At 36.8% G+C, this 14,441-nt stretch overlaps 1 protein-coding gene across 3 annotated transcripts in view; it reads right to left on the reverse strand.

Annotated features, from left to right (window-relative positions):
* Positions 1-1,526: 1,526 nt before the first annotated feature.
* The window catches only part of pak1 (p21 protein (Cdc42/Rac)-activated kinase 1), a 45,107-nt gene continuing 32,192 nt past the window's right edge, over positions 1,527-14,441 (reverse strand). For 2 of the 3 annotated variants that reach the window (XM_079620130.1, XM_079620132.1), the window contains exons 7-15: positions 11,347-11,563; positions 9,216-9,279; positions 9,083-9,131; positions 8,049-8,161; positions 7,326-7,443; positions 6,185-6,284; positions 5,560-5,756; positions 4,170-4,307; positions 1,535-2,595 (exon numbers count right to left, since the gene is read on the reverse strand). In XM_079620130.1, coding sequence (XP_079476256.1) covers positions 2,509-2,595; positions 4,170-4,307; positions 5,560-5,756; positions 6,185-6,284; positions 7,326-7,443; positions 8,049-8,161; positions 9,083-9,131; positions 9,216-9,279; positions 11,347-11,563 — 1,083 coding nt within the window. In that variant the 3' untranslated portion in view covers positions 1,535-2,508. Of the gene's footprint in view, positions 2,596-4,169; positions 4,308-5,559; positions 5,757-6,184; positions 6,285-7,325; positions 7,444-8,048; positions 8,162-9,082; positions 9,132-9,215; positions 9,280-11,346; positions 11,564-14,441 lie in introns of all 3 variants that reach the window. The other variant, XM_079620131.1, reaches the window with a different exon arrangement.

Consider the following 14,441-nt stretch of genomic DNA (forward strand, 5'->3'; position numbering starts at 1 on the left):
CCATTTCACAGACCCAAGAAAGCAGCTTATACGTCCAAGAGCATTAATAAGATTGTTTATAAAAATAGACAAATCTTTCATTGGTTGTTGGTGGAGGTCAGACTCAGAGATTAGCATGTGGTGCGTTTTGTGTCTTGCAATGTTGTTGTTTTTCAGATCAGGATTATTGAATGCCATTTCATTGCAACAATTCACAAAAGCTCCCTCTCAGAGCGGCTATAAAAAGAGAATTTCCCCTTTTCTCTAGTGATCATGCTTCAAAAGTGTAATTCTAGACAAGAGATGATGATTTTGTTAAGCCTTACTGCCTCAAATACAACTAAAATGCATTTATTGAAAGGATTGCTGAGTAAAAAAAGAAAAACTCTGTCGTCTTTATGATGTTCCAAACGTTCAACCATGTTGTCAGGCTTTAAGGCAAGTAATTCAGGTTGATCATGTCATGTCTTTTGGGAGTTTCACAGTGTAAATCACTATTGTTGCATAGCAAAAAAGAGCAACTCAGACTTCAACATCTCTTTTTGTGTTTGACTGAAGAAAACATGGGTTTGGAACAACATGAGAGTGAGGTTAAAGACGATTCTTGGGTGAACGATTCCGTTCACAGTCCAGCTATTCTCACAAAAAGCCGACAGTGAACAGAACATTTTGTTCAAACACTATAATCAATTCATATGGTTTTATAACAGTGAGTGGGGTCTCTGGTGTTCTTTCCAGCTAATCATCTCGGTAATCCTGAGAGTGCAGTAAAATGAAAATTAAAACCTTAAAACCTATTTGACCCTACGTTTTATGGGTTAAACACATCTTTGTGAATAATAAGCAGAGTACAGGAACATACACAAAGCCATTCAGTTAAGTATACAGGGACTGTGTTCAGAGTAGGAAACTAATGCATTGCTTACTTTGCAGTACTGTATACATATAATAAAAAACAAAAAAAAAATACAGTTACACTATTTTAGGGTATTCATGTTACAGTGTAAGTATACATTTAAGTACGGAGTAATAATAAACTATACAATATACAATTTATAGTTATTTCTACAGTAATTACATGTAACAAGGACACTGTAAAGTAAAGTGTTACCAATAATCCTCATTATGTACACCATAGATCAGTTATTTTAGAAATAAATGGTTATTTAATTTTGAAAATCAATTTACAAATGTTTTAACTTTTAGCTATAATTTTTATACATTTTAGAGAAAATCCTCAATGTCCAGACTAACATCCAATTATAATCTCTCTACAATCTCATCCAATTATAATTATAAATATGATTTATTATTTATTTAAAAAAGTTATTTACTTATTTATATTTTAATAAAAGTTTGTCTGAAAATGCTTACATTTTTTATTAATAGTGAATGTAATCACTTTTTTACTCTTATATTTGAACTTTTTGGAATGTATACACTAAAGTTGATTTGCAGTCGAGAGCATTGCATTATGGGATACAGCACATGCAGTGTGCCATTCTGAACACAGACAGCAACAGCAGTTACAACAAACAAACAAAAATCACCTGGACACTGTGATTAATTCTGAAGTTTATTCGTCCCATTTCATTAAGAATTTCGATTCGTCAAAAGGCCTTATAAACGGTTTATGGCTCGCAGAGACACTGATTGCTTACAGGAAAGATTTTCTTCATAAACAAATCCCATCAGTCCATTGAAATGGCAACAGATTGCATCTTCGTGGGTTGTGCCATCTTCGTACTATTCGTTTAAGGCCAAAGGGTACATGAACGCAACATCAGAACATTTCAGTGGCAACACAAACCATCTTAATGCACAGAATGCAGAGAGGTTTTGTTTCATTTCCGACATGTGGAGCGTTAATGGGACGGAACGGACCTCAGGTGGTCGTTTCAAAACTGCATCTGAAATGCAGTCTCTTCATGCACAGGCATCCTTCATAGTACCTTAAATCAATAGTCTGTTACAGATCATTAAGTTTCAATATCAAAAAACGTGTATCGGACGAGATCTTTCTGTCGATGAGATCGCGGTACAATCGTGCCGCGAATCAAGTCGCGATCTCAGCTAATCTATGAGCCGACAAACGCACATACGCACTCTCACACATACACAAACACTTTAAAAAAAAAAAACATTGTAAAATGAACAAACAAATAACCGACATGAAAACATGAATCATGTTCCCATGGTTCGACAGGCATTAAACACAAAATCAAACAAAAGAGCAATAAAAAAAACTGACAGCGAGACCCAGAGAAAGTCAGCCGGTGAAACACGGGGGCAAATCCCCCATAATGCTTTGGGCCTGAAGCACCGTGACCCTTTATTTTTCAGTGATGTCATCATTCAGAGCCTTTTTCGGTGACCGCAGCAGTGACTGCAGACACCCCTCGGACCCCATCACAGCAGCACTAGAGGACGAGGGACGGATGAACCCTCGGCATGTGAGAGAGAGAGAGAGAGAGAGGGCTGGCGGGACGGGGCGGAGGACAGGTGGGGCCGGGGGTCGTCCCAGGGGGGCTAGCGGTTGTTCTTGGCCGCCTCTTTAGCCGCAATGATCAGTGGAGTGAGGCTGGACAGAGGCTTGGCCACTTTCAGGAACTGGTGCTGCAGGGAGAAGACAGAGACGTCTCTTATTATGCTCATCAAGGCTGCATTTGCAAAATAAACGTAAAATCAGTAATATTTTGAAATATTATTACAATTTAAAATAACTGCTTTCTATTTGAATACATTTGAAAATTGTATTCTGTGATGCAAAGCTGAATATTCAGCATCATTACTCCAGTCTTCAGTGTCACATGATCCTCCAGAAATCATTCTAATATGCTGATCTGATGCTCAAGAAACATATTTATTATATGTTGAATATGTTGAATGTTGAAGACAGTTGTGCTGCGTCATATTTTTTGTGGAAACCGTGCATTTTTAGTTCAAGATTATTTCATGAGTAGAAAGCTCAAATAAAGAAATCTGTAACATTATACATGTCTTTACTGTCACTTTTGATCAATTTAATGCATCCTTGATGAATTAAAAGTATTAACTTATTTCTTTAAAATAACAACAAAATATCTTACTGACCCCAAACTTTTGAACAGTAATGCATATTGACACACGTTAAGGGTTTTATTATGTATTAAAGGTAGGGTAGGTAGGATTTATATAAAAACTTTTTACCAAATTTGATTAAACTTTCTATATATATCAATGCATAATTAAAATGTAAGTACTCTGATAAAAAGAGTATAAAAATCGAGTGACTCTAGACTGTTTAATCTTCATTAAACACAGCTCATTATTTCCATTCGGGACGAATCACAGGATTGGCTTGCGCGACTGTCACTCTCCGTCGCCATGACTACCGCTATTACTGGCTCTGCCCACGTGCGCGCAGTCGCGCCCCCGTTTTTAGGTGGGAGTGAATGGAATTAATGAGCTGTGTTTATTGAAGATTAAATACACTAGAGCCACTCGGTTTTTTATACTCTCTATTTCAGAGTACTTGCATTTTAATTATGCATTGGTATATAAAGACCGTTTAAACAAATTTGAATAAAAGTTTTTTTTAGACAATTCTGACCTACCCTACCTTTAATTGTAAAGATTTTATATTTATTACGTTTCTTTTATTGTCCACACATCACGCGCATTTAAAAAAGTGTTTAAACTTTTTAAACCAGTGGCAGAAAGAGAGTGAACTGTGGATTTCAGTTCTTACTGTAAAAAATCCTTTCTATTTTCTAATGACTGAGATTTCCAGCAGCTTTTCACATAATTTGCACAAGTTTCTTCGTCCGCCTTATTTAATGCACAATTGAGTCATATAATGCGTTACGCAACATCACTACTGATGCTCTCATACTTTCAGCTTATGGGGCTTTTCTAGAAAGTTCTGGCAGCACTTTTATTCCATCCAACAGACGGGATTTTTCTAAGTCAGACGTGAGTGTGGGAGTGACATAAGAGCAGGAGGGAGAGATGCTTTTATGGAGACAAGACGGAATGAGATTACCAGAAATATAATATGATTACATCGAATATCATTTGAGAGAATATACAAACTACATAACAAAAGCAGCCTTTCAATTCTTTAAAATGTTATAGATTGTTATTGCTACACATTAAATGGGTCAAAAATACAAACACACACACACACAGACACACACACACACACACACCTGTAAGAGCTCCTTGGCCGAGTCTCTCTTCTCCACGTCCATTTCCAGACAGCGGTTTAAGAAGTCACGAAACACAGAGGAGAGTTTCTCTGGGTTCTGCAGCTCTGGAGTTCCATTGGTGGCGATGAGGTACAGAGCCTGGACAACAGCAGGGGTTAAAGGTCACACAAAAACCATGAACATTAACTACAGCACCAGTTGGTTTCATTTAAAAGGCTATTTGAAATGTTCTTGTCTAAATGAAACCTTGAGGAATAACCATCCAGAGGTTTCTAAGAAAATACAAATAGTCCAATATTTTTGCACCATTGTTGCCAAATACTTCCCTCAAGGTCACAACTACTTCACACTAATACTTCATTTTTGTTTGCCACAAACAGTTTTTTAAAATGGCATTGAAGATAAAAGCGTTTAGAGCTGATGGAGGTCGAAATCAATCAAATCTGTCCACCCACAAAGTATCAAATCACTAACATAATTTCCCATCATTCCATCTAGCGTTGTTGACATCAGGAAAGCATCTCTGATGTCACTGGTGAAAGCCATCAGTGAAATAATTCCGTGATTTGAAACAAAGGTTGGACTTCATCATCATCAACTTGGGATCACAAGTAAACAGCATTAGGTCAATATGTGCAGTTGGGTCTTATGTTACAGCTTCACATTCCTCTAGTCCAATTCATTTATTTACTTATTGTTTTATTTTTTCGGTAGAATGAAACGTCCCCATTCCTTTATATCCGTGTGACTCGCGCTGATATCTGTCTCTCATTAGCAATTGCACCATGCTTCATACCACAGTCATGATAAAAACATCAATGTATTCACTCATCCATAAACATGATTTCCCCTTAAACATTATTAACGTTAGACCAATTGGCATGACGACAAGTTCCATGATTCCACGCTCATGTACTGCGTTAGCAATCTATATCTTTGATATTGTAAGAGGTTAGCGACCCCTTGAGGCGAAGAAAATTACATTTTGTGGCTTTAATGTAAAATACTGCACAATCACCATGTTTTTTCAAACAAGCCATGGTAATACTGTAGTTACCTGTAGAGGAAATACCACGTCCAAAGACTATGGGTAATGGCCCGCAATGTTTACCATATTATGAACCATGGTATTCTTTGCTGTACCTCTGTGTACCATGTAAATACCATAGTTCATATTAATCACTCAGGACCATATATATATATCAAAGTACCATGGTATTACCATCTGATGCCATCACCATGGTATTGTTTTGTAGAGTCTATTATTTCGTCTTAAGTGTTCCAGCAGAACTGTCTAATTTGAATATTGCTTACTATCACAGGAAAACTTTGCAAAAACTTCTGATGTGACTTTAGTGATGAGGTTAGGTTTAGATGTCTTTAATCTTACCCTCAGAGGGTTTTCGTTGAGGTACGGCGGTTCGCCCTCTATCATCTCTATAGCCATGATGCCCAGGGACCAGATGTCCACTTTGGGTCCGTAGGCCTTACGGGTCACCACCTCCGGTGCCATCCAGTAGGGCGTCCCCACCATGGTGCTTCGTTTGCTCTGTTCAGGAGTGATCTGAGCGCAGAAGCCGAAATCAGCTGAGAGACACAGATGGACAGATGTTTAGACCGGCTGGTGTGATACAGTCACTTCATGTGATTTCACAAATACAGCAGGAATAGTGAAGCATGGTCATAAAATGGATTCTTGCTCCCTCTACTGATCAAAAGTTGCACAGACGAAAACATCACATTAAGGGTTCCTTTTAAATCATAATAATAATAATAATTCATTAAATTTATATAACGCTTTTCTAGGCACTCAAAGTGCTTGATCAAAGCCAACGATGAAAAACGTAATAATTATCTTTAAGACCTTATTTAAACAGCACTCAATGCCAAGATTTAGGTGCATATGTCACTAATATGCATACAATTTACAATCCAGAACAGCCTTAAATGTTTTAGATAGAACAACTGAAACCCAGATTAGAAGACAAATAGTTGTAGATGAGTTGTGCACTCACTGAGTTTGACAGATCCGTCCATGCCCAAGAGAATGTTGTCACTCTTGATGTCTCTGTGAATAACCTGATTCGAGTGAAGAAACTCCAGGGCTTGTAGACACTGCATGGACAAGAACAACCCAGTTAGCACATTACAACATGCACAGGGTTCATGTGACCTAAAAGCAGTTTCAAAAACTAGTGAGCTGCCTAGCTAGACAGCATGCATCGCAAACAAGCTCTGTGCAGTGTTATTTTAGTGTGATTTATATAGTATCAAGTAATATTTAGAATTTGCTTTTATATTATATTTATAGTTTTTGTTTCGTTTTAGTTTACGTTTTAGTGATTTTGTAAGTATTCCCCGGTTTCACAGACAAGGCTTTAAAGTCCAGTTCCAGAAAAATGTATGTTTGAGCCATTTTAACGGAAAGCAATTTGCACTGGAATATCTTAAAACATGTCAGTGCCATTGTTTTGTCTCAAGATGCACACCAGTAATGTGTTTTTTTCTAAGGCACGTTTATAAAAGCTACTTAAATGCTTTAACTGAACTAAGGCCTAATCCTGGCTTAATCTAAGCCTTAATCTAAGGCCTAAGAAATATTGCATTGGCAACTAATTGTTAAAGTAAGTTTAAACTGAAGAATATTTGTATTAGTGCTGTCGATTGGCGATTAATCGCATCTTTTTTTTTTTTTTTGATTGGGACAGTGCATGTTAATGAACAAAACATGTAAAACATGCATGTAAACATGCCGGAATATAGCCGAGGGCTAATTTCCATCCAACATAAACGTTTTTGTTTATAATATATTAATATATGTGTGTATAAATATTATATTATATAATATTATATGTGTGTGTGTGTATACAGTATACATATAGACACACAAACTTTAATAATTTGGGTGCACTGTCTATGTTTATGATAATTAAAATATTTTGTTGTTAGCATAGCTAACATTAAACTCTATTGGAATGAACTGATTCTCATGCGCTTTTTTCTAAGGAACACTATTTGTGAGTTGCTTGCTATGCGGTGTTCCAGATCAGTCATTTATGAGGTTCCATTTCACTTAGGATTTTGCCGTAGTAGATATCTAGACAGCAAGGCAGCTTTTTTTGTTTTGGAGAGAAAGTTGAATTATTACACACTCACTTCCCGACAGACAGCGGCGATCTGCGCTTCATCCATACAGGTTTCCGTCACCACGTCTGTCAGGGAACCTCCAGCCAGATACTCCATCACCACCCAGAGCTCATCCCCCACCAGGTAACTATGGCAACAAGACAGCATCGTCAACAGACGCCACATCGCTGAGTGATGCAGCGGCATCGCCGTGACAACAGAATTATTGGATGCGTCTGCTTTTTTTAGTGCAGGCATGAAGCAATTCACCATAGAAGCTTTGGATTTTTTGAGATAAGACTTGTTTTTAAAGAAAAAAATTTTTTTAATTGTTTAGTTCTTTTTTTGTGTGTCTTGAGCATAATCTGAAAAGAATTGTGCAGGTACAAAAAGCAGAAATAAAAATAATAATAAAAAAAGATTTAAGAAAAAATATAACTTAAAAAGGAAAAGAAAAATACAACAAAAAAATAAAAAGACTAAAATAAATAAATAAATAAGATAACTTGAAAATTAAAAGAAAATAATAACATTTTAGTAAAAATAAACTTAAATACTAAAAAAATTAAAGACAAAAAATAACAACAGCAAAAGAAAATACAACCTAAAATAAAACAGTTAAAAACAAAAATAAACAATTCTTAAATATATTCGGTGAGAAGAAAAAAATATTTGACATAATTTTGCTTCTAAAGTATAAGTAACATATTTTAACAGGAAACCCAGATCAAATCCTGATTAGGATGATTTTACCTGTCCAGGTAATTGACGATGTTGGGGTTCTTGTTTTCCCTCATGACTAAGATCTCGTTGATGATCAGCTCTTTCTTGGGCTGCTGCTGGAGGTTCATCTGTTTGATGGCCACCTGGAAGACCAAACATCAGAATAAAAGCTTTTAGACACACTTGAAGATGAATCCGAGAGTCTTTGGCTCCATTAGGCCCGTCTCTGAGCGTCTCTCCATTAACATGAGCGAGAGTTAGCTTTGAGATGAGCTCTCTGTGTAGGTAAGATTACAGCGCGCGCGCGCTCGGCTCAGAGGAATGTCATCAGATCAATAACACATGCCGTATCCCCTGATTCATTGTTATCGATCAGCCGAAAATGTCGAAGTCTCTGTCGGAATCGCATTAATGATGACGATAGGTGCCCTCTATTAACCGTGAGAGCATGTGGACACTGAAAAGCCTGTCGATATCTCCAACTCCATGATTGGAGTTCTCCAAATGGACACAAAATCATTAACCCTATAAGCAATAACAATAGTGATGCTTGCTTTATTAGTGGTGTTTGGTAAGTAGTGACCTAGTGAGTCGATGTACGTCAAGTTCCATTTTAAAGGAATAGTTCGCTTAAAAAGAAAATTCTATCATAATTTATTCACCCTCAAGTTGTTTCAAACCTGTATGAGTTTCTTTCTTCTGCTGAACACACAAAAAAGATATTTTGAAGAATGTCGGTAACCAGACGGTTGATGGATCCCATTGACTTCCATAGTAGGAAAAAAAATACAGAAGAAAGAAACTCAGAAGAAACAAGATACAGGTTTGAAACAACTCGAGGCTGAGAAAATAATGACAGAATTTTAATTTTTAAGTGAACTAATCCTTTAAAATAGAACGTCTGCACAACTTCATGCTTGTGTTGAATGTTGTTTTAATCAGGAAATGTTATAATGGCATATTGCAGATGAGCAAACACTCTTTTCGAAGAACACACACGTCTAGATGACGTATGTGGCATCAGTGGAGAAACGCATTACTGGCTGGCACCTCAAAAGTCTCACCTCTTGTCCCGTGGCGATGTCTATGGCTGTGTAGACCGTTCCAGACGCCCTGATGAGGGAAGGAACATTTGGATGAATGTTTGAAGATTGTGGGATTTGGCATAAATGATAAGATATCCATCATAAAACTCACCCCTGGCCAATCTTCTCAAATCGCGTGTACTTCTTCTTCGGGTCACCCACGCTGACTATACTTCCTGCGGAGTGTGAAGGTCACATGTTATTTATATGATATAACAATATGACAATAAATAAAATAAAACACTACAAAAAAAAGAGAGAGGAATGGTGAGGAAAAACATCAGCATTTTAAAAGACAGAAAGAATGAAAATGTAACACTTCAGGGTTTGTGACAGAGCTGCAAAACTAATCAAATTTATAATCAAAATTGTGATATTAATTTATTTTGTGCAATTATTAATCTGGAGATTAGCAGGCGACGCTAAGAGAGTTTGAAATGTCAGACTATAAGGTTAACTGGAGGGCCTTACAATCATAACATAAAATAACAAAAATAATTAGTAGTAAATAATTTATGCTGTTTATATTTTCATTTTATTTTATTGCAGTAAGAAATGTAAACTTATTTAAAAAATATTCTGTTTAATAATTATTTAAATATTCTATTCTAATTTTTTTTTAAAGCTTTACACAATTTTGCTGCTTATGTAAATGCTTCTTTTTCTTTAAGAATTATATTTATAAAAATATAAAAAGGTAAACAAAACCGAATCTGATATGTTTATTTTATTATAATCAAAAGTACCTGGGTTCCAAACAATGTGTGTGAAATGTTAACCAATATATAAGCTCTGCTCAACTTTATGACATCGCCGGTCTCTGTTGCTTGCGTTTTGCTGGAAATCACCAACAGCCATCACTTTATAGTTCTTTTCAAAGGCTTTGTTCTAATAGTCTTTTATCATGCCTTTTGTTAAATATTTGTCAAAAGCGTAATATAATATTTGCCAGATCAGGCAGCCCTAGTTTGTGAGGATCAACCGAATCATCGGTCCCGTATAAGAAGAGGGATGCTCGGTGAACTGAGATCAGGCACATGCTGTGGAGGGAAAAGCAAACGATCGTTTCCAGTCAAAGCGAGTTGACCTAGCAGAAGAATGAGAGAGAGTGGGGGGATGAAAAGGCCTCTAAACCTTTGGGAAAAGACAGATTTACAGGCAGTGAGGTAACACAGGCTTGGAGAAGACAGAAAGGAAGGAGGCCGAGGGCTGATCAGAGTTTTACGACGTCTCTGAGTCTTAAATTCAGGCCACATAAGGGAAAGACAGGAACATCTTCAGTTCGACGTGTAACCCGGCAACCATTGATGAATGGATGTTTTAGATGAAGAACGACAAATCTTTGGCCAAGAGGGGCCTGAAGTGACAGAGTGGGGCAGGAAAGACACACTGGATGCCTGCAGCGGCATCAACCCGTTCTTACCAGTAGAGGGCGATCTGAGCACGTCTGTAGCATGGGGTTTTTAATAAGATACAGGTTCTTAGAAAGTCATGCATCTCTTGGGCCGTTCATAAAAAAAATGACTGGGAATAATTTCAGCCAAAATTACATGCTAAATAATAATAAAAATGCATATAAACTATAATAAAATAATACAACTTAGATGCACAAAAATGCATGAATGACTCAAGCAAGAGATATAAAAGCATGTTGGAATTTCGCAAAAACAAATACACCACACATACTTTATACGTCACATAATGTGCAGTCAGCTGGTTATTAACGTAAAAAATAAACCTTGACAGGGTGACGGCACCTTGACAGCAAGAATGACTTGCTGACGCACATTATCCTACTTATTACAAGCCCACTTGCTAAATAAATTAAGAATTGGACATGAAATATTGATTTGTATGTAAATTATACTATACTATATGTAATTATACTATTATACTAATAGAAAGAGAACCAAAGAGAGACATGGAACTAGCATAGCTATGTGAAAACCCAGCTGACAGGAAATTTAAATTAAATTAAAAAACTCAAAATCGAATATATATATATATATTTTTTTTTATTAAATCTGGAATACTTTATATATTATTATTTATTTTTTGTTATTTTGTGTGTGTGTATGTATGTACAGTATGTATGTTTGTATATATATATATACACACACACACACATGCATACATTTAGAGAATATTTTAGAGAATATAAATAAATAAAATTTTAGTATTATTAAATAAATAATTATTGTTACCTCCAAATTTAGTGAAGCTATATCTCGTGCATCACTTACGCAGTTTCTCGAGTATCTCCTCGTCGGTCATCTTCTTCTTTCTGGTCTTGTCAGCACTTTGCGGGGTGGAGGGTGTGGGGGTGCTAGTGGCGGTGGTGCTGGAGGGTGTCGGGGTGGGACTGCCGGGGTCAGAGGTCGCGTTGGCGATGGGCGATGTGGCGGCGTCTTTGGTGGAGAGCGGAGGAGGAAGAGGTTCAATGACGGAGCGCGTGTAGATCTGTGGGGTGCACAAATGTGTTGTATTAGAAGTGGATTATCCCAAATAAAATAGTAACTAGTCCTGATTATTGACCACTAGAATAAACTATATCAGATCACATGGGGCCCAAGCGGAGCAATGGATGATTCACAAGGCATTCTGGGAAAGGACCGGGGCCGCTGGAACCCACAGAGACAATAAAACACATATTCCAGCACAGCTCAGTCTAAAGTGACTCAAGTGGATATAATTCTCTCCTCAGACATTCACAAGCTGAATAAAACCCTCTACATTTCTGCTCACTGGAGCCTCGGGTCTTAATCTGTTCAAACAGAACCAGGATCAAGTTTCCAGCTCTTTTCTTAGAAGACTGCTTTACAACACAGGGGTTGGGCTTGTGTTCTTTAATTCATTTTAGAGACAAAAACACAGGGCACACACAAGTGGCCGAAGAGCTGAAGTGTGCAGTCAGATGTTGACTCACCACGTGGAAACGGTACCAGCAGCTTGACACTCATTTACATCACACACACATTCTCAAAAAAAAAAACAAGAAAAAAACAAGATACAATTAAATTATATAATAATACTAATAATAAATAATTGTTATTACAAATATTTATATATATACATTATATATAAATAAATATATATATATTTATATATTTATATATATATATATATATATATATATACAGTATGTATATATATATATAAATATTTGTAATAACAATTATATATATATATATATATAATTTAAATTTTTATAAAAACATTAAAAAAATCTAAAAGTGCACTACTTAACTTTTTTGTTTTGAGATTAAAATGAGTGTGTGTTGTGACATGAGCAGATGGAGATCAGCTTTCTGAAAATCTCCATCTTCGCTACAACATTAAGACACATATGATGTTACATTTGCCTGAAACTAGAGTAAAAAACATCAAACTATTAAAATTAGTTTTCATTAACTGAAAAAAAGCTACAAAATAAATAAAATATATAAATATTAGTTTTAAAATATACATTTCTTATATAAAAACCAAAACGTTAAATGTTGTCTTTGCAACTTTTTAAACGCCAAAAGCACATAAACTAAAATTAAAACTGCAAATATAAATAATACTAAAATAACAGTTTCAAACATCAAAAATGAAGTGCTCATTTTGAGTATTTCTCGCTTGGAATGAATTGAATACATTTTTGAATAAATTAAAAAAATCCAGAAACTTATTTGGACAGACACAAGCATTACTGAATATTCTTCTGTTTTTCTCAGAGCCAACTTTACTTTTCTGAGACATTTTAGCAACTTTTTAGCAAAGACTAGCCTATAGATAAATTCAAAGTTTGGAGACTTGTGGCCACTATAGCTGTAAAAAGCAGCATCACGTGAATGTGTGCTTGAACATCACAGGACATAATTCATCTCCTCTGATTTAAAAGCTGACATAATGAGGGTGAAACCCCTTCGAATTGAGAGCTGACAGCTCACAAAACTACACACGAGTGCTGACGGAGCATCTTTAATCATCCAGGCGCCTAAAAGCCCAACAGGCTTGATCCCGTGATCTCCAGACAGATCAAGGGAATGTAATGAGGCTTCACTGCACCCCAGACGGCCCTCAGTCGCTCTCTCCATCAAACACACACGCTCCTGTCCTCAGTGCGGCTGTAATAAACCTCCAGTCACCTACACACCTCTCTGAAGACATGCATATTTATTCGGTAATTAAAGGTTAGCTTGAAGGCGCCTAGAGTCAGAGAACTCATTATTCCAGAATACAGACCTGACAGTCATGCAGCTGCCCAGCCAACACCCACACCACAACACCTTACATCATGACATGTCTGTCTGTCTATGTGTTTCTTTCTATCTATCTGTCTGTGTGCCTGTGTTTTTATCTGTCTGTCTGTCTGTGTGCCTGTGTTTCTATCTATCTATCTATCTATCTATCTATCTATCTATCTATCTATCTATCCGTCTGTCTGTCTGTATGTCTGTCTCTCTGTTTGTGTGCCTGTTTCTTTCTATCTATCTGTCTGTGTTTCTCTATCTATCTATCTATCTATCTATCTATCTATCTATCTATCTATCTATCTATCTATCTATCTGTTTCTATCTATCTGTTTTTCTGTCTGTCTATCTATCTATCTATCTATCTATCTATCTGTTTCTATCTATCTGTTTTTCTGTCTGTCTATCTATCTATCTATCTATCTATCTGTCTGTCTGTCTGTCTGTCTGTCTGTCTGTCTGTCTGTCTGTCTGTCTGTCTGTCTGTCTGTGTTTCTATCTATCTGTTTTTCTCTGTCTGTCTGTCTGTCTATCTATCTATCGATCTATCTATCCATCCATCTATCATCCATCCATCCATCCATCCATCCATCCATCCATCCATCCATCCATCCATCCATCCATCCATCCATCCATCCATCATCCATCCGTCCGGCCGTCTGCCCGTCAGTCCGTCCACCCTTCTTTTCATCTATCCATCTATCCATCCATCCATCCATCCATCCATCCATCAATCCATCCATCCATCCATCCGTCCGGCCGTCTGCCCGTCCGTCCGTCCACCCTTCTATCCATCTATCTATCCATCTATCTATCCATCATCCATCCGTCCACCCTTCTATCCATCCATCCATCCATCCATCCATCCATCCATCCATCCATCCATCCATCCATCCATCCATCCATCTATCTATCAACCAACCAACCACCACAATCTACTAGCCTAGCCACCTTGCAACTACTAAAAAAACACCCTTGGCAACTACCCTATGCATCTATCTAGCAACCACCTAGAAACCAACCACAAAAACCTACTAACCTACTCAAATTTAAACTAACAATGACAATATTTACTTTGCACAGTATTTATTAATCTTTGT

The sequence above is a fragment of the Phoxinus phoxinus genome, assembly GCF_949152265.1.
Source record: "Phoxinus phoxinus genome assembly, chromosome: 8".
In the NCBI taxonomy this organism is placed as follows: Eukaryota; Metazoa; Chordata; class Actinopteri; order Cypriniformes; family Leuciscidae; genus Phoxinus; species Phoxinus phoxinus.